At 43.7% G+C, this 15,941-nt stretch overlaps 2 protein-coding genes across 2 annotated transcripts in view; one reads left to right on the forward strand and one right to left on the reverse strand.

Moving 5' to 3' along the window:
- The first annotated feature begins 8,595 nt into the window (after positions 1-8,595).
- Positions 8,596-15,941, forward strand: part of Il31ra (interleukin 31 receptor A) — a 37,466-nt gene continuing 30,120 nt past the window's right edge. The window contains exons 1-3 of the mRNA XM_041663464.1: positions 8,596-8,652; positions 10,960-11,111; positions 12,847-12,964. Of these exons, the coding sequence (XP_041519398.1) occupies positions 11,057-11,111; positions 12,847-12,964 (173 nt within the window). The 5' untranslated portion in view covers positions 8,596-8,652; positions 10,960-11,056. The remainder of the gene's footprint in view (positions 8,653-10,959; positions 11,112-12,846; positions 12,965-15,941) is intronic.
- Positions 14,252-15,626, reverse strand: LOC121455782 (ATP-dependent (S)-NAD(P)H-hydrate dehydratase-like). Its single transcript, XM_041663465.1, has 2 exons — positions 15,584-15,626; positions 14,252-15,419 (listed from the first exon to the last, which is right to left on the reverse strand). The coding sequence occupies exons 1-2, from the start codon at positions 15,618-15,620 to the stop codon at positions 14,473-14,475; spliced, it is 984 nt and encodes a 327-aa protein (XP_041519399.1). The 5' UTR covers positions 15,621-15,626; the 3' UTR covers positions 14,252-14,472.

Below are 15,941 nucleotides of genomic sequence, written 5' to 3' on the forward strand. Positions count from 1 at the left end.
CTTGTTTAGGATGAAGTGTCCCTCTTATTTCTGCTGATGAGTTTTTGTTTACTTTGTCATGTATTCAGATAGGTATGCCTGCTTGCTTTCTGATCCCATCTGATTGGAGTACTTTTGTCTTTTCTTTTACTACAATGTAATGCCTATCTTTAGAGTTGAAATTGTGGCTGTAGATATTAAAGTTATTGTTGAAATATTTGTGTGTTAATTGCAGTAATCATATTGGTGATTTGGGGTGGTATTGTTTGTGCATTCAGTCTCTGGCTGTGATCCTTCCTCTCTTCAGTCCAAAATTTTGCTTCCTGTATATTTTTTAGGTTTGATTTGTTGGATGTAATTCTTATATAAGGCTGTTTATATAATGGAAAAATTTTTTTCTCCTTTAATTATGGCAAATAGTTTTGCTGGATGTATTAGTCTAGGCTGGTCTTTATGGTCTTTTAGGACTTAGAATGCGTTGCTCCAGGCCCTTCTGGCTCTCAGAGTTTTCACTGAGATATCAGCTGTTATTCTGATGGATTTTCTTTTATATGAGACTTGTGTTTTTTCTCTTGCAGCTTCCAATGTGCTTTCTATGTTTTATATACTCAGTGTTTTAACTCTGATATGCTGTGGAGATTTTCTTTTCTGGGCTCGCCTATTAGTGTTTTGTGCGCATCTTGATTCTGTATGTGTTTCCTTAGTTTGGGGAAGTTTTCTTCTATGATTTTGTTTAAAATCTTGAAATTCTTCTCTCTCATCTATACCTATAATTAGAAAGTTTGCCCTTTTCATAGAGTCCCACATTTCCCGAATGTTCTTTTCTTGTGTTTTTAAAATTTATTATTTTCTAGTTTATTTGGTCTTTATACTCTGTCTTTGAGTCGTGGTATTCTGTCTTTTGCTTGATACATGCTACTTGTAAGGGTTTTCTTTGAGTTTTCTAGTTGAGTTATTGGGCTTTTCAATTCCATTTTCATTTCGGTCCTTTTCAGCGTTCTATCTCCTTGTTGAATTTTATTAGAAAGTCCTGGATTCTCTTCATCATATCCATCAGCCTATCTTTTGTGTTTTCTTGTGTATCACTTGGGTGCTTACTCTCCTTAAATTCTTTCTCCTTATTTCATTGAGCTGTTTCTTTGTGTCTTCTTTCAATTATTTGTATTCCTGGATGAAGTTTGTGATTGTTCTTTTAAATTCTGTATCCTGGGGTTCCTCCGGTAATTGTCATTTGCAAACACTTCCACAGGACTGGTAGATTATGGAAAGGAAAGGTCGGTTTGGTTTTTCATATTGTTTGTATTTTTATAATGATATCTGGGCCTATCGACTTCTTTTGTTCTGTGTCTGATGTGGACATAGCAGGTTGGGGTGGAAGAGAGGTTGTATGGGCAAGTTGGGTCTAGAGGTTGGGAATGGCTTAGGTGGCTTGAAGTCTGATAGACAGAGGAGACCTAGCTGGTATGCAGGATGTACATGCTGGTCCAAGCCTGCAGTGTGGGGGCAGCTCCAGCGGATTAGACCCTAGAGAAGAATGTGCAGGATCGGCTGATTGTTTTTTTTATTATATTTAATTATATTTTTAGGTGACCTAACAGAGTTTGGGTTCTGTCATAGTATCTTCATACATATGCATCTTTAGACCTTGTTCTCATTTGTTCCCCCTCACCACCACCCTTCTATCTAGAAACAAGTGTTCTTCAATTATAGGAATTCTATCCATTCTCATGCTATTTCCATCACCTAAATAATGCATAACCTAGTTTTGAGTGTGTTTCCCTTAAAAAAAAAATACCTTGTTTGTAGTGTATTGTTGATTCATCAATATTGAACTCAGGGTTAAACACTTATTTATGCCTGGATGAAGCTTTGTCTGACTTTTATTTGCTTCATAAGGTACTCAAAGATATATATGTGGCCATTGATATATACTTTGCATTCTCATCAGAAGTTAGCCTGTTTGACTTCTGCTGGAAATTTGGGCATCAAGTAACTTATTTTTTCTGATACTAGATGCACATCTACAAATAACCAAAATACTATATTAATGAGAGAGTTTACAAATAAATGTTAATAAGTAGGCAAATTTAGAAATAAAAGCCATGAAAAATGAAGGTCAGTTGTGTCTACTGGTGTCTTAAATTCCTGAACCATGTGTGATCCTTTTTGTTTGTTCGGTTTTTTTTTTTTTGTTGTTTGTTTGTTTTTGAGACAGGTTTTCTCTGTGTAGCTCTGGCTCTCTGGTTGTTCTAGAACTCACTCTGTAGACCACGCTGGCCTCAAACTCACTGCCTCTCTGAGTGCAGGGATTAAAGGCGTACTCCACCGCTACCAAGAGAGACCATCTCTCTCAGCAATCAGTAGTTGCCTATAGTTCTTGGTCTGGGGGCAGGTCCTGTTGGAATTTTCTCCTTCCCTTTTAATATGTCCATTGATATTATCATTTTTTCAGGCCTTATTTCATCAACCATAATGTTAATGTATCATGGGAGTAGCTTCCCTGTCGTTTCTAGGAGACACAATCTCAATACAAACTTCCTGGTCTTCTGGCTCTTAGGATCTTTCTGCCTTCCACCCTCTCCCATGGTCCCAATTTACTCAGGACATCTTGTCTTTTTCTACCTCCCATGCAGATTAGATCCATGTATGTTTCTGTTAGGATCCTCATTGTTGTCTAGGTTCTCTGGGATTGTGATTTGTAGGCTGGTTTTCTTTGCTTTATGTCTAAAAATCACTTATGAGTGAGTACATGTGATAATTGTCTTTCTGGGTCTGGGTTACCTCACTCAATATGATGTTTTCTAGCTCCATCCATTTGCTTGCAAATTTCAGGATACCATTAATTTTTTTTCTGCTGTGTACCTTATCTTAAAACATAGGCTGTGTTTCTCCCCTGTTATGGCACAACCTCTTCTCTGGTTTTTATTTCTCCATGCTGACTTTATCAGCCATTTACAAAAGGCTGCAGGATTGTGGCACTCAAAGGGATCCCCCAAATCATCTAACGTGACCTTGGTGTCTAGGAAACAGTGTCCGCTGGCCTTGGTTTAGTTCTTGGCTCCTATCTTAGTTACTTTTCTACTGCTGTGGTTGAACACCGTGACCAGAAGCAATTTGTAGAAGAAACGTTTTATTTGTTTTACATATCCTGAATCACAGTCCATTGAAGGAAGTCAGGGTAGGAACTCAAGCAGGTCAGGAACCTGGAGGCAGGGGCTGATGCCATCAAACTGTGCTGCTTACTGGCTTGCTCCTCCTCATGGCTCGGTCAGCCTGCTTTCTTACTGAATCTGGGACCACCAGCCCAGGGATGGCACCACTCACAATAGGCTGGGCTTCTCCTGTCAATCACTAATTACGAAAATGCCTGACAGTCTTGCCTCCAGCCAGATCTTACAGAGGCGTCTTCTCAACCGAGGTTCCCTCTGCTCAGATCATTACAGCTTGTGTCAACTTGACAGAAAAGAAACCAACACAGCTCCCCATTTTCTTCAGTTTCTCAACTAATTTGAATTTCTTCACCTGTGCAGTAGGATTTCTCTTCATCTCACAGGATTATTGTGAGGATCAGTTTAGAAGACCAAAGCTCTTAGTGCTGATCCCAGCACATAGCAAGGGATTCATATACTGTTAGGTTTCAGTATTAATGTTGGTAACTAAGCCGAGTTTCTGCTTGGTTCAAATATAGATACACAGCTCAGTTTGGACAGGAGCAAGAATTATAAACCTCTCTTCAGAGTTATCTACCATCACCTCTTCCTTCTAGCTCCTTCCTGGTTGACATATGTCATGGTTGCAAATTGCTTTCTTCAAGTGGAGAACAAGCAAAACGTTTCAGACCCACTGCCACATTTGTCGAGACTTCCCGAATCCAAACTTGAAAGTTGAGTAATTTCCTTGAGTTGTTTATGGCGTCTTAGAGGACACTTCCTTTTAAGTTGAGTGGTCTAGCAGAAGCCTACAATTATTCATTTAACTGTGCAGTTACAATAATGCAAGCCATTTCCCAGCACAAGTGGGTAAGTGCCACCCTGGGCTGGGCCGGATTTAAAAGCAAAAGGGAAGCCCTCGGTGAAACAGGAAGCACACATCTCCCTGAGGATAAAGTGCACATCACCTTCTAGGTCCTGGGTTGTTCATTGCATTGACTTCCACAAGGATCTGTGGAACAAGCCAGACAAGATGGGGTACCACCTAATCGTGAAGGTGAGTGTGAGGACTCAGCTGTTGATAATCAGACTCCCTTCTTCCTACTATATATGAATTTGCTCGCTTAAAATGATGGGTCAGAGCCCATTCATGGGTCACTCCTGAGACAGCTGTTGGGGTCACTCCTGGGACAGCTGTTGGGGTCACTCCTGGGACAGCTGTTGAGGTCACTGCTGAGACAGCTGTTGGTAGTTGGTAGACTCTTTTATAGTCATATTCTCAAAAGCTGAGGTGAGGAGTCATGGGGGTCGGGAATGAGAGGCTAGGAAAATTGTCTTAACGAAAGGGAGGATGGGAGGAGGGGTGGGAGGGAGAACTGTGGTCAGAATGTAAAATGAAATTTTAAAAAAGTAAATCATTAAAAAATGTAAAAAAATTAAAAATTAAAAATAGAATTAAACTGCAGACTAACGAAAATTACAGCTAGGTGAGTTGGAGCCAGAGCCTTGTGGCCAGTAGAGTTTGGGAGCAGGAGAGACAGGGGAGAATAAAGGACTGAGTGGTATCATACAGTTTAGTTGAGGGCTATACTGAAGAGCTTGGGTGTATGTTTGTCCTTCACAAACTGTATTTTTTTTCTGTAAACATTAGTGAAATGTTTACAGACTCTCTGGTGTCCAATTTGCTTGGCTATGAAGTGGAGACAGCGCCAGGTCTACAGGAATTTGTGGATGAGGGTCCAATTGATACAATGTAATTAACACCTAGTGGGCTCTAATGTGGTTGTGGTCTTGTTAGTCTGGTTGCTGGCCATTTCGAGCATTCTCCCTTGGAACAGCTACTTCCTAAATGGGCTTCCTGACTTTAGGACTGGAGGCAGACAGACATCTGACACCTCTTAATTTAATCCTGGGAAAGCACTTAATGCCCTCATATAGAAGGGGACCATTACTTCTTACGTTTAAATTGCTAATATTTGGCTGAGTTTGACTTATGAAAAAATAGCAATCTTTTATAACTTATAAAATATAATAGATAAAATATATTTCACACAATTTTAAATAATATAAATAAATATGAAATGTAAGTTATCTACCTTATACTTCAGGGACCTAAGTGAAAATACCCGTGTAAGTGCTGTATAAAGCTGAGATCATTTTAGGATCCAAATCAGCATTTTAGAGAATGAGGGGCTAGAGAGGGCTCAGGTGGTAAAGTGCTTGCCACACAAGCATAAGGACCCACGTTCAATCCCCTGGAGCCCACGTAAGAGCTGCACACAACAGTACACAGCCTGTAATCCCGCAGACAGGAGGGTCTCTGGGACTCTGCCCAGCCAGGCTAGTTGAACCACTGAGAGTTGGCTGAGCCTCGGCTGCTCTTCCAGAGGGCATGCGTTTGGTTCCAGTTCCCAGCACCCACAAGGCCACGCACAGCTGTCTGTAACTCCAGGGCACCTGATGCCACTTGTGACCTCTGCAGGCAGCAGGCACATATGTGATGTATAGACATACATTTAGGCAAAATACTCAAACTTACACATTCTTTAAAAGGTGGAGATGTCTGTTGAGCTCTGACCTCTGCGTGCGTGTTGAGCTCTGACCTCTGCATACATGCTCACACATTAACCCGCATACAGCACAGCAACAAGAGAATGAGAAGAGAGGACCCTTCTATTTCAACAAAAGAAGAAAAACTATACAGCAGATCCTGTGGGGAACCCCGAGGTACTGTACTCAGTACTGTGCCTCAGTACCCTCTTGGCAGGGCAGCTTGGTGTTTGTAAAGACTGGGAAAACAACTGGGCGTAGCCATAAGGTCCAGTACCTTAGACTTAACACTGGGGGTGCCGACACTGTCAAGCAAGCTGCCCTGACTCACTCAGCCCCTCAGAATTTCTCAGACTAATAAGACTTGGTTGACAGTTTTACTCCACTGTGCCCGGCCCAGGACGGTTGTCGACTAATAGTTGAAAGGATTATGAATGACTGACTGAATGAAAGGAATTAAAGTGGAATCAGACAAAGTTGAAGATCTAAGAGCCCACCTCGAGAGACAACTGAAATGGCAAGGGTGTCACGTGGTGTGAAGGATTGTTAGGGAGTGGGATGGCCATCTCTCTTGCTCCTTCGCGCTGTAGCGTGTGATAGGATGTGAGGGGTAGAGACAACATTCTCAGAGGCAGGAGACTCCCACTTCCCCTCTCTCTCCTGGCCGCTGCTTGTGGCCAGCAGTAACTGCTTGGGTGGTTTCCTCATCCCTGATGGCAGCTGCCATTGGTGTCGTAATTGGTAAGTGTAAGATGGAGAAGTGGCATCACCGAGGGCAGTAAGAGTCCAGGGTGGCATATTCGTTGTACTGTTCAGGAATTCTGGGGCTTTTCCAACTTCTCTGTTCAAATGCATTTCCTCTGAGCAGGCCAGTTCCTAGAAAGGGGTCTTTCTTTGAAGAGCAGCTACCCATTGCATAGTGCTCCATTTCAAGTAAAGGCTGACGAGGCAGGATTGTGAGGAAGTGGTTGTAGCTCTCCATGGGAGCACAGCAGAATGCTTGTGAATTCCCTATTATTCCTTTGCAGAGAATGAGTCTCCTCACCCCTCTAAGAGACAGTTGAGGGATGGCAGGGGTATTGTCTTTCTAACACAGGAAGTCCTACAACCCTTCCCTTGGGCTTCCCCTTCTGCTAACCCTGTAATCAGAAAAGCCTTTCCTGGTTCTGGGCAACCTGGAAAGGAAACTTTTGGGTTTTGAGGTATCTTTCACAAGGCTGTGGTCTTGTGGCTGCCCTGTTAGAATCTGTCTCTCTGGTTGCACAATGTTTTATTATTTCCCTCAATAAATAGTACTGGATAAAAACCGTTGTGTGCCCGTCGTGTGTGTGTGTGTGTGTGTGTGTGTGTGTACACATACAAGTGTTCCTGCCCGTTGTGTGTCCGGTGTGTGCGTGTGTGTGTGTGTGTGTGTGTGTGTATGTACACATAAAAGTGTTCCTGCCCACAAGTGCATGTGAAGTCCAGAGGAGGACCTTGGCATCCCATTCTAATGCTGACTGCCTCATTCCCTTGAGAAATGGTTTCTCATTTAACCTGGAGCTGGGCTGGCAGCCCCAAACCTTAGTAATCATCCGGCTAGGACAGAGCTGGGGTTACAAGCATGGGTGTGACTAGGTGTGTTTTTTTCCCATGGGTTCTGGGGATTTGAACTGAGGTGTTGGTGCTTGTGCAGCAAGTACTCTTACGCAGTGAGTCACTTCTGTCTTTTCAATCATCAATGAAGCCTCCCTGCCGGGGGTGGGGGTGGGTAGCAGGGGTGATCCAGAGAGTGCGAAGGCTGAAATGAGACAGTGCCATCTCTGCCAGCAATGGGTCTGGGTCTTCCAGAGACTGGCCTCGTGCTTTACTTTTCTTCCACACTTAAACTTGTGACCCGGTGACCTTTACAATAAGAATCAATTCTATCAGCTGAGAAAGGGGCCAGGGCCAGGGCCTAGAGGAAGGGTTTGTGATGAGCAGAAGGACAGAGTCTATTGGTGGAGGACATGGGGCCGCTTTCGTAGGGATCTGTTCTGTTCACTGCAGGACTAAGGCCCGAATGGTGCTCAGGGCAGTAGGGGGATTCAGATGGAGGCTGGTTCCTAATAGAATAACACGTGCTTTTCCTAGGCATTAGTCTGAACTTGGTCAGCTGCCTAGAGGACTCAGTATGCTCTTTGTTGACTTAAAAAAGCATGGTGATCCATAACTTTCTTATGTGGGTTGTCTCACCTGCAATCCAACTATGAAGATTCTCCATTTCTCCTTCTCACAGATGAGATACAGGTCCTTGACTGAAGTTCTTCAATTGTACGGGAACCTACCACCCATACTACACAGATTTTACTGACTGAAGTCCCTAAGTCTGTTTCTGATCTAGTGGGAGAGCCCGCTCATCTATCAACGGTTAGAGCCAATAGGCAATTCTTTCAATTGTGGTGCTTTACGGTAAAAAAAAGACAAGCAGAAAAGTCCCTGTGACAAACGCACATTAGAATGAGGGCCCTCGTCCTGAGGGCTATGCTGGTTGCTTAGTTACTCTGAGTCTTTCTTGTATAATTATGATCGACATGGAATATTTAAGATCACAGTCGTTCTCCAACTCTAGAAGGAAACCCAAGCCTTTATCTGCTTTGTGCTCAAATTCCCCGGAGGAATTACAGCACGACAGCCCTCAGTAAGAGCAGCTCACTCTGGCATTGGTAGCTTGAAAAAGTAACGACTCTGGCTATCCTCTCTGTTTCTGTCCCTTGTGAAGAAGCCACGACCCAGCTCTTGGAAGTGAGAGCTGGGCTCTTCTCCCTGTGTGCAATGCTGAAGGAATCCAAGAAATTCAACTGCCAGCGCTGAATCCAAGAAATTCAACTGCCAGCGCGTCTCTAGTTTCTAGAAAGTCACACTTTCTTCAGATACAAGTTCTCCAGCTTTGTCCCTGGCTGTCATAGCGCTGTGAGCTGTTTAAAGCTTCTTTCTAAACTCTCAGAAATAACAGGTAAGTGTTCTCATGATAAAGGGATGAAGTGATGATTGATATTAATTAAAAAACATCATATGTTACATTGTATTTAGCATGAAACAGTCATAGATTTAAAAATGAAAAATAATTTATTGGTAACAGTTTTAGCTTTATTATATAGATAATTATACATTGATTCAATTATTGAGCTGGTAGCATGTGTTTTTATGGAATTTCAACATTGGGAACTCCCTCCCTTTCTAATAATATTTTTGAGCATGTAAATAAAGTAGGAATGAAGACTAAAAGACATGTTTTCTCCTAAAACTAGAAACAGATTAACATAAATTTCAATAATGAGAAACAGAAGGATGTTATTGTACAATGACAAATTTTTGTTTCTTTTTAAGTTTTTTATTTTTATCTTGATAAAAATTTTAATTACATTTGTGTGTGTGCATATTGGAGGTAAGAGGAGAGCTTGCAGGGCTTTAATTCTCTTCTACTATGTGAAGTCTGGGGACTGAACTTGGATAGCCATGCTAGGCCCAGATGTCTTTACCCTCCAAGCCATCTTGCCAGTCCACATGATAAAATTTTTCAAAACTTATCTGTTCTTCGTTGGGAAATGAAAAGTTTGCTTGGTGTCCTATACTCATTTATATCCAAGCAGCTACCTCCGGAGTGAAGAAATTCTCTGGAGTAGCGTCAGGCACTGAACGCTGCTGCCCGACAGCCAGCAGTCCACCCTTTCACTGATGACAGTTTTATTTTCTTCCTACTGTCTTCTCAGTTTTATGAATGAAGCTTATTTGTGTCTTAAGCTGTCCTCAGACTTGCTAAGGCGAGTACAATGGTGTGGAACTCACAATTGAACCTGGGCCTCGGCCTCCTGAGGTCTAAGCTCTCATTCTGATTGGTTAAGTATTTTTACTTAGTAGGCATTTAGGTTGTTGTATGCATAAGAGACTCTGATCCCTGTAGCTTTCTCCAGAAGTTTGCTTGTTTGTTTTCTTTAGCACCGTCCCCATGCCAGTGCCCCATCATCTCTCATTTCTCCCTGGGATGAGTTACGCTTTCACGTTTGATCCATCTTTAGATTTTCCTGGCCCTGAGCTGGCTCTTATTTTATTCCTTACTATCAACTACATGAGGAGTACTGAGTGTCTACCACACACCATACGCTGCATTGAGCAGGCTTTGATCTCACAAAACTACCAGTGGTTAAGTCAGAAAGTCTGTTGCTGAGAACCATCCATGCAGCTAGCTCAGTGGGAGAGGCTCAAAGGAAGGTTCCGGGTGTTCAGGGATGCGTCCTAACATAGATTGGTCTTTATGTAAGTCTAGGGAAGTGGTTAAATTGCCAGGAATGACGAGTGGTAGGGGAAACAGAATGTCTTGATTTCTTCTGCTGCTGCCGCGCAATCATCACAGAAAGTTCTACCAGCAGACGGGTGGGGACTTTTCACATAGCAAACAATTGATTCTGTGGCACCCGATGCCAGAGAAATGTCCTCCAATCTGATTCAGTTCTGATACCATCTTCCCGGAGATAACATCAGACCCCCCAGGTTGGAGACACCAACTCCCCGAAAATGCAGCTCCTACTTCCAAGCCTTGGGCGGTTTTACTTGTGCTTTCGGACCAACTGACTGTAAATCATCCTTGCTATGACTTCCTCCTTGAATTCAGCTAATCTGTCTGAACGACTCACTGAACTCAGAGGAGCAGGCTTACCAGGTTATTATGAAAGAGAAAGGGAAGAAAGGGGAAATTAGAATCTCTGTTTCTATGATTCATCTCAGGAAAGAGAAATTAGTTTCTATAGTCTGCCTTGAGGAAGGAGTTCTAAGCCAAGAACCAGGTACAAAACCAAGTATACTTCATAATCTTACAAGGGGAAAGGCCAGCACACACAGTTGGGAGACAAGAAATAAGAGTTTCTGGGAAGCTCTCGGTTGTTTCGTTTGGTCCAGAGCTCAGTAACTGAGACAAAGACTAGAAGTGGCCTTAATCTATACAGAGTCATGGTGCCTTCTATCTGCCTCAGTCCTGTTCTCGGTGGTTGTTTGCTTTGGGTCTTGCAGAGTAGTGTGCATTGTGACCAAAGGAAAACCTGCTGCCAGTACACATCTTTAAAATGGGGACTGGGGTTGATGTAGTAATTATGACAAGATCTGTGTTGTGACAGACAGCCGATGGGATGGGATGGGGGATGGGATGGAGGATGGATGGGGTGAGGGATGAGGTGGAGGATGAATGGATAGGGTAGGGGATGGGATGGGGGATGGATGGGATAGGGTGGTATAGAAATAAAACTCTCCTTCCTACCCGAATGCCTAGAATCTGTCACTGAAATAGAGAGACAGAGAAGCAACCTCTCACTTGACTGATGAGATTTTGAGCTCTGGCCAAGCCTCTGGGTGTGAATTCCGGAACAATGTGGACCTTGGCACTGTGGGTGTTCCCTCTACTTTGCAAATTCAGCCTGGCAGGTAGGTCAGCTTTCGTGGGTCATGCAGTTCATATGTTTTTGGATGAGAAATTTTAACTTCAGAACAAAGAAGTTCTGAACATCCATAGATGAACAACATAGAATCTGTGAGATTTTGAGTGAGTGTGTGTGTGCGTGCGAATGCAAGCTTGCATATGTGTGCTGGCAACAGAAAGTGCATGTTCTTACATTAAATTTGGAGAGATGATTTGTTCTTAAATGAAGAGATGCTCTTAAAATCAAGATCATTTAGACATGTAATCCACAGGCTACACACATTCCAGGTTAGCTGTGAATGAGCACCAACACATTCATTGATCACAACATCTTGCCACAGTATCAGAGGGCTAGACAACCTAAGGGATAGCTATAAGTATAGTCTGGCATAAAATTGCAAGCTTACTTTATGAGATAGCTTTTGCAATTTTTGTTTGTAACTCAGTGTCATTGTTCTCAAGACTGAAGCTTATAGATGAGTTTCTCATGCCGTTGTCAAAAGTTTGATCACACCTAGACCATGCTAACCTAAGAGGTGATTCATTTTATCACAACTTACTTTTAAAAAATTAAGATAGAAAGGATCACTCAGGTCTGGATATTAAAAGGCAAGGGAAGTGCCATTTACTAGCAATTGTATGTTTCTTGCATGTCAGATGGTCAAGGCATTGCCCCATGACCATTCCTAATCTTAAAGGGCCAAGGGTAAAGTTCTCTGGTGTGTTCAAGAAGAAGAGATAATGATACTGAAGAACATTTACTCTTCCTTAGGTTTCTTCTGTGATATCCATATCAAATGTCTTGGTTTCTCTTGTATGGCAAGCAGCAAGCTCTGAAAAAGGCAGCCTGATGTGGGATTCCCCTCTGTATGCTGTGAAAACCATTGGTTACTAAAGAAGCTGTTTTGGGCCTGAAATAGGGTGGAGCAGAGCTAGGCAGGGAAAACTAAACTGAATGCTGGGAGAAAGAAGGAAGAGTTGAGGAGAAGCCATGTAGCCCCACAAGAGACATACTGGGGGTGGAACTTTACTGGGTAAGCCACAGGCACATGGCAATACACAGATTAATGGAGATGGGCTAGTTTAAGATGTAAACACACTTCCATGAAAGAACAATTCCATGTCTTGAAGAAACTGAGGTCATAAGACTCTTGTCTTGTTTTCTTAGAGTTTTCTCACAAGCACTCGGAATTCTCCTCACACAGCTCCGTTCTTGGACTATGTTCTGACACTGTAATTTATTCTCAATTCTGTTTATGAATATGTAAATTCTACTACTTAGGGACGCCTTATGGCTCTAGACCCCCGTTCTGAATTAAACATTGCATGCGTTTTCTGTTCAATAGGAACATCGGCTCTAAGATGTGTTTTCTTTAGGGAAAAAAGGTTGGTGCATAAAGGTATGGCATAAATCAGCATTTTTGAGCTTTTCTTAAGTCCATATCATAATCACTTATTTGGAGGCGTTCATTTGATGCCTGGCTTAGTAATTCACCTGCAGTTAATATTCACTTACAGTAGGTTTTGCTTCTAAGTATTTTTTATTAGGAATGAATGTAAAAGTTTTTTTTTTTAGTAGAAATCAGTTCTTCAAAGGGAATAACTGAAGTGACAAACATTTCCTGAGTCTAATTAGGAGACTGCACCTAGCAAATGCCACTTGGACAGTGTTGATTAAACTATGGTGTGCCAGCAATGGTTTCTGTGCACTGATGCTATCTTTCTCTGACTTTTCCCTAGTTCTGCCAGCTAAGCCCGAGAACATTTCCTGCATTTTCTACTTTGACAAAAATATGAATTGTACTTGGAGTCCAGAGGAAGAAATTGGTGGCACCAATTATACTGTGAGGCTGACTTAGTAAGTGTGGGGGACTGTGTGTTCTCTCGGCAGGAGGCAGAGACATGTGGTGTGTGTGTGTGTGTGTGTGTGTGTGTGTGTGTGTGTGTGTGCTCTCAGCAGGAGGCAGAGACTGTGTGTATGTGTGTGTGGTGTGTGCTCTCGGCAGGAGGCAGAGACATGTGTGGTGTGTGTGTGTGTGTATGTGTGTGTGCTCTCAGCAGGAGGCAGAGGTTCACCCAGGAGTCAAGTCACTTAGAAGGAAGACATTTCCCAGTGACAACTTGTGTGTGACAGCTATCTCTATAGAGTGGCTAGGTGGCATCTCATTTCCTCACAGATATGCTGACAGGATTGAAGCTGCAGAGGGATGACTGTAGGTCACATGGTGATCTGCCCTTAGAGATGCCAGAGTGGCCAAGAGTGGTCCCCAGTTAGGAGCAGAGGGGGAAGGTCTTCATTTACCTTATTTGGTCATACTCCTTTCTAGAAGGAGCTATATAACTGTTTTTCTGCATGGATCCAGATGTGGTGTAATGGCGGCCTAGAGCTAAGGATTTGCCTCAGTCGGCCACTGCTTTTTAAGGTCCTGCTGTCAGTTCAGTGGCCACTGCTTTTTCTTCACTGCCTCAAGCATCCATTTTGATTACATTTCCATTAGAATAGAAATTTTTATCATTTAAAAATTGCAATTCTTGGCCGGGTGGTGGTGGCGCACGCCTGTAATCCCAGCACTCGGGAGGCAGAGGCAGGCGGATCTCTGTGAGTTCGAGGCCAGCCTGGTCTACAAAGGGAGTTCCAGGACAGGCTCCAAAGCTACAGAGAAACCCTGTCTAGAAAAAACAAAATAAATAAATAAATAAATAAATAAATAAATATTGCAATTCTAGCAAATAGTCAAGTGTTTTAGTATTGCAAGTGTTTGTTTGCTTGTTTATTGTAAAAAAGCTAATAAAATTATTACTTCTTGTTCCCTTAAAAACAAAAGTATTCAGGTTGGAGATTATTGTGAGATGGATTGCTTTTTCTGTTTCAAATAGAGAACCAGTTGTTGCAAGTCTGTTTTTGTGTGCGCGCGCTCTCAGCAGGAGGCAGAGACTCTGTATGTGTGTGTATTCACAAGTAGGTGCGCTGAAAGAGAAGTCTACTTTATGTTCCCAATAGAAGAAACAAGAAAGGAAGAAAAACAGAATAAATCCTCCTCCCAGGGAAGAGAGAGGGCACAGGGACAGCCCCATGCCTGGTAGTTTTTATTTTTTTATTTATTTATTTTATTTTATTTTATTTATTTATTTTTTTTTTTGCTGTGTTGGAACGAGCCCCATGCAGGTGGGCTGCTAGGAGATCTTTATTCTCACTTTCTCCTTGTTGCTGCCAAGAAGCCAAGAAAACCGCACAAGAGCACAGTAGTGTCATAACACCTCAACTCTATTTAGTCAGGATGGACGGCTGTGTCCTAAATTCTCTGTCAGCTAGTTTAGGCTCGGTACGCAGAGGACAGTCTGTGGCACCCTTCAGTCGGCACTGGCTTAGGTCGTGAAGAGCTTGCTGAAGGCAGGTCCGACCTCAGCGACCATGTCGGTGGTGGTTGTGGCGCGCCCGTACTTCTGGAAAGCCTGATGATTACACTCCCTTGTGAGGGTGCAAGCACCCCAGGCAGCCACCAGTAGTGGGCTGAAGCCATTTGTTCTCTCCGGTCCAGCAAGGAGGGCCCAGTGCGCCATGACACCCAGGGAGCCTGAGAGGAGGTCTCCTTGACCCCCACACCTGCGGCTGCTGCCTTCTTGGCTGCACACAAGCACCTGCTGACCATCGGAGATCAGGTCATGCTCTCCTTTCTGGACCACTGTGATGTTCCCCAGGGCCTGGCTGAGCTTCAGTACGGATTCACTGTGGCCCTGGGTGTCCACAGGACTATTGAGCACAGCTTCCCAAAGCCTGCCGAACTCCACTCGGTTGGGGGTGAGAATGGCCTTCTGGTAACTGTGGATGAGGGCCGGCTGCTGAGCTATCAGCCACAGGCCATCCGCGTCGATGACCACAGGGATGTCCCTGGCCTTGCTTGCTTCCAAAATGCCCCTGACATTGTTGAGAAGAAGGTCGTCCCTACCTAGGCCAGGGCCCACGACAAGGGCATGCAGCCTGGGGAGCCATTTCTCCACCTCCTCAACAGCATTAGAACTGTCAAGGACGGGGTGGACGATCAGCTCTGGGCTGTAGGACTTGATCACTGGCGCAGCCTCCCTGGCACAGAACACGTGGGTCAAATCTGCACCCACTTTCAGAGCCGAGATTCCTGCAAAATATGGTGCTCCTGTGTACTCTTGACAGCCCCCGACTATGCCTATTCTTCCGTCCTGCCCTTTGTGTTTCTTCGAGGTTAGAGCAGGCACAATGTTTCTCACCAACTGAAAAAAACTCTCCATGTCCTTTGTCGAGTGTGCTGTATGGAGGGAGAATGCTCTTTGTAAAACTCCTGCTCCACCTGTTGGGACAGGGTCTTAGATGTGTCTGGCTGCTCTTCAAAGGGAATTCCAGGCTAGCCAAGGTTACACAGTGAAACTTCAAAAATAAGGGTCTAACTGGAGCTCCGAATCCCGTAAGTCACTTGACTTAGTCCATCTCTCAAAGAAGCCCCTCGCCCGCAGGCGCTGATGGCCACTGAGTTGACGCCCATGGCGGCTCGGCCCGCCTGGTAGTTTTTAATCAGGACTTTAAAGAGATCTGGAAGTGTGCAAAAGGAAAGAAAGGGTGCCCGCCACTCCAAGTTATGACCTGCAAACCTTAGCTATAGGACTAGCAACCATCACAGTCCACACTTGGGATTTACTCCATTCGTAGAGTACTGTCTGTGGCTTCACCTTGTTCACCCTATACAGACCCCTATGTGGTGCAAACATCACCTCCCTCGCTTTACAGAAAACCTAAGGAACTGGCTCGAAGGCAAAGCTAGGATCAAACCCAGCTCTTCCTGTTGCCTGTGCCGGTGACACAACAC

The sequence above is a fragment of the Microtus oregoni genome, unplaced genomic scaffold (genome assembly GCF_018167655.1).
Source record: "Microtus oregoni isolate MIOR12 unplaced genomic scaffold, Mior012 000014F_ref0000157, whole genome shotgun sequence".
NCBI classification, from domain to species: Eukaryota; Metazoa; Chordata; class Mammalia; order Rodentia; family Cricetidae; genus Microtus; species Microtus oregoni.

What these genes read in the sequence shown, in the direction of transcription:
- LOC121455782 (XM_041663465.1), bottom strand. Translation starts at nt 15,620, where the DNA reads ATGGGCGTCAACTCAGTGGCCATCAGCGCCTGCGGGC. An exon ending in GGCCATCAGCGCCTGCGGGC is followed by an intron (nt 15,420 to 15,583) that starts GAGGGGCTTCTT and finishes CAGGTGGAGCAG; the next exon opens with GAGTTTTACAAAGAGCATTC.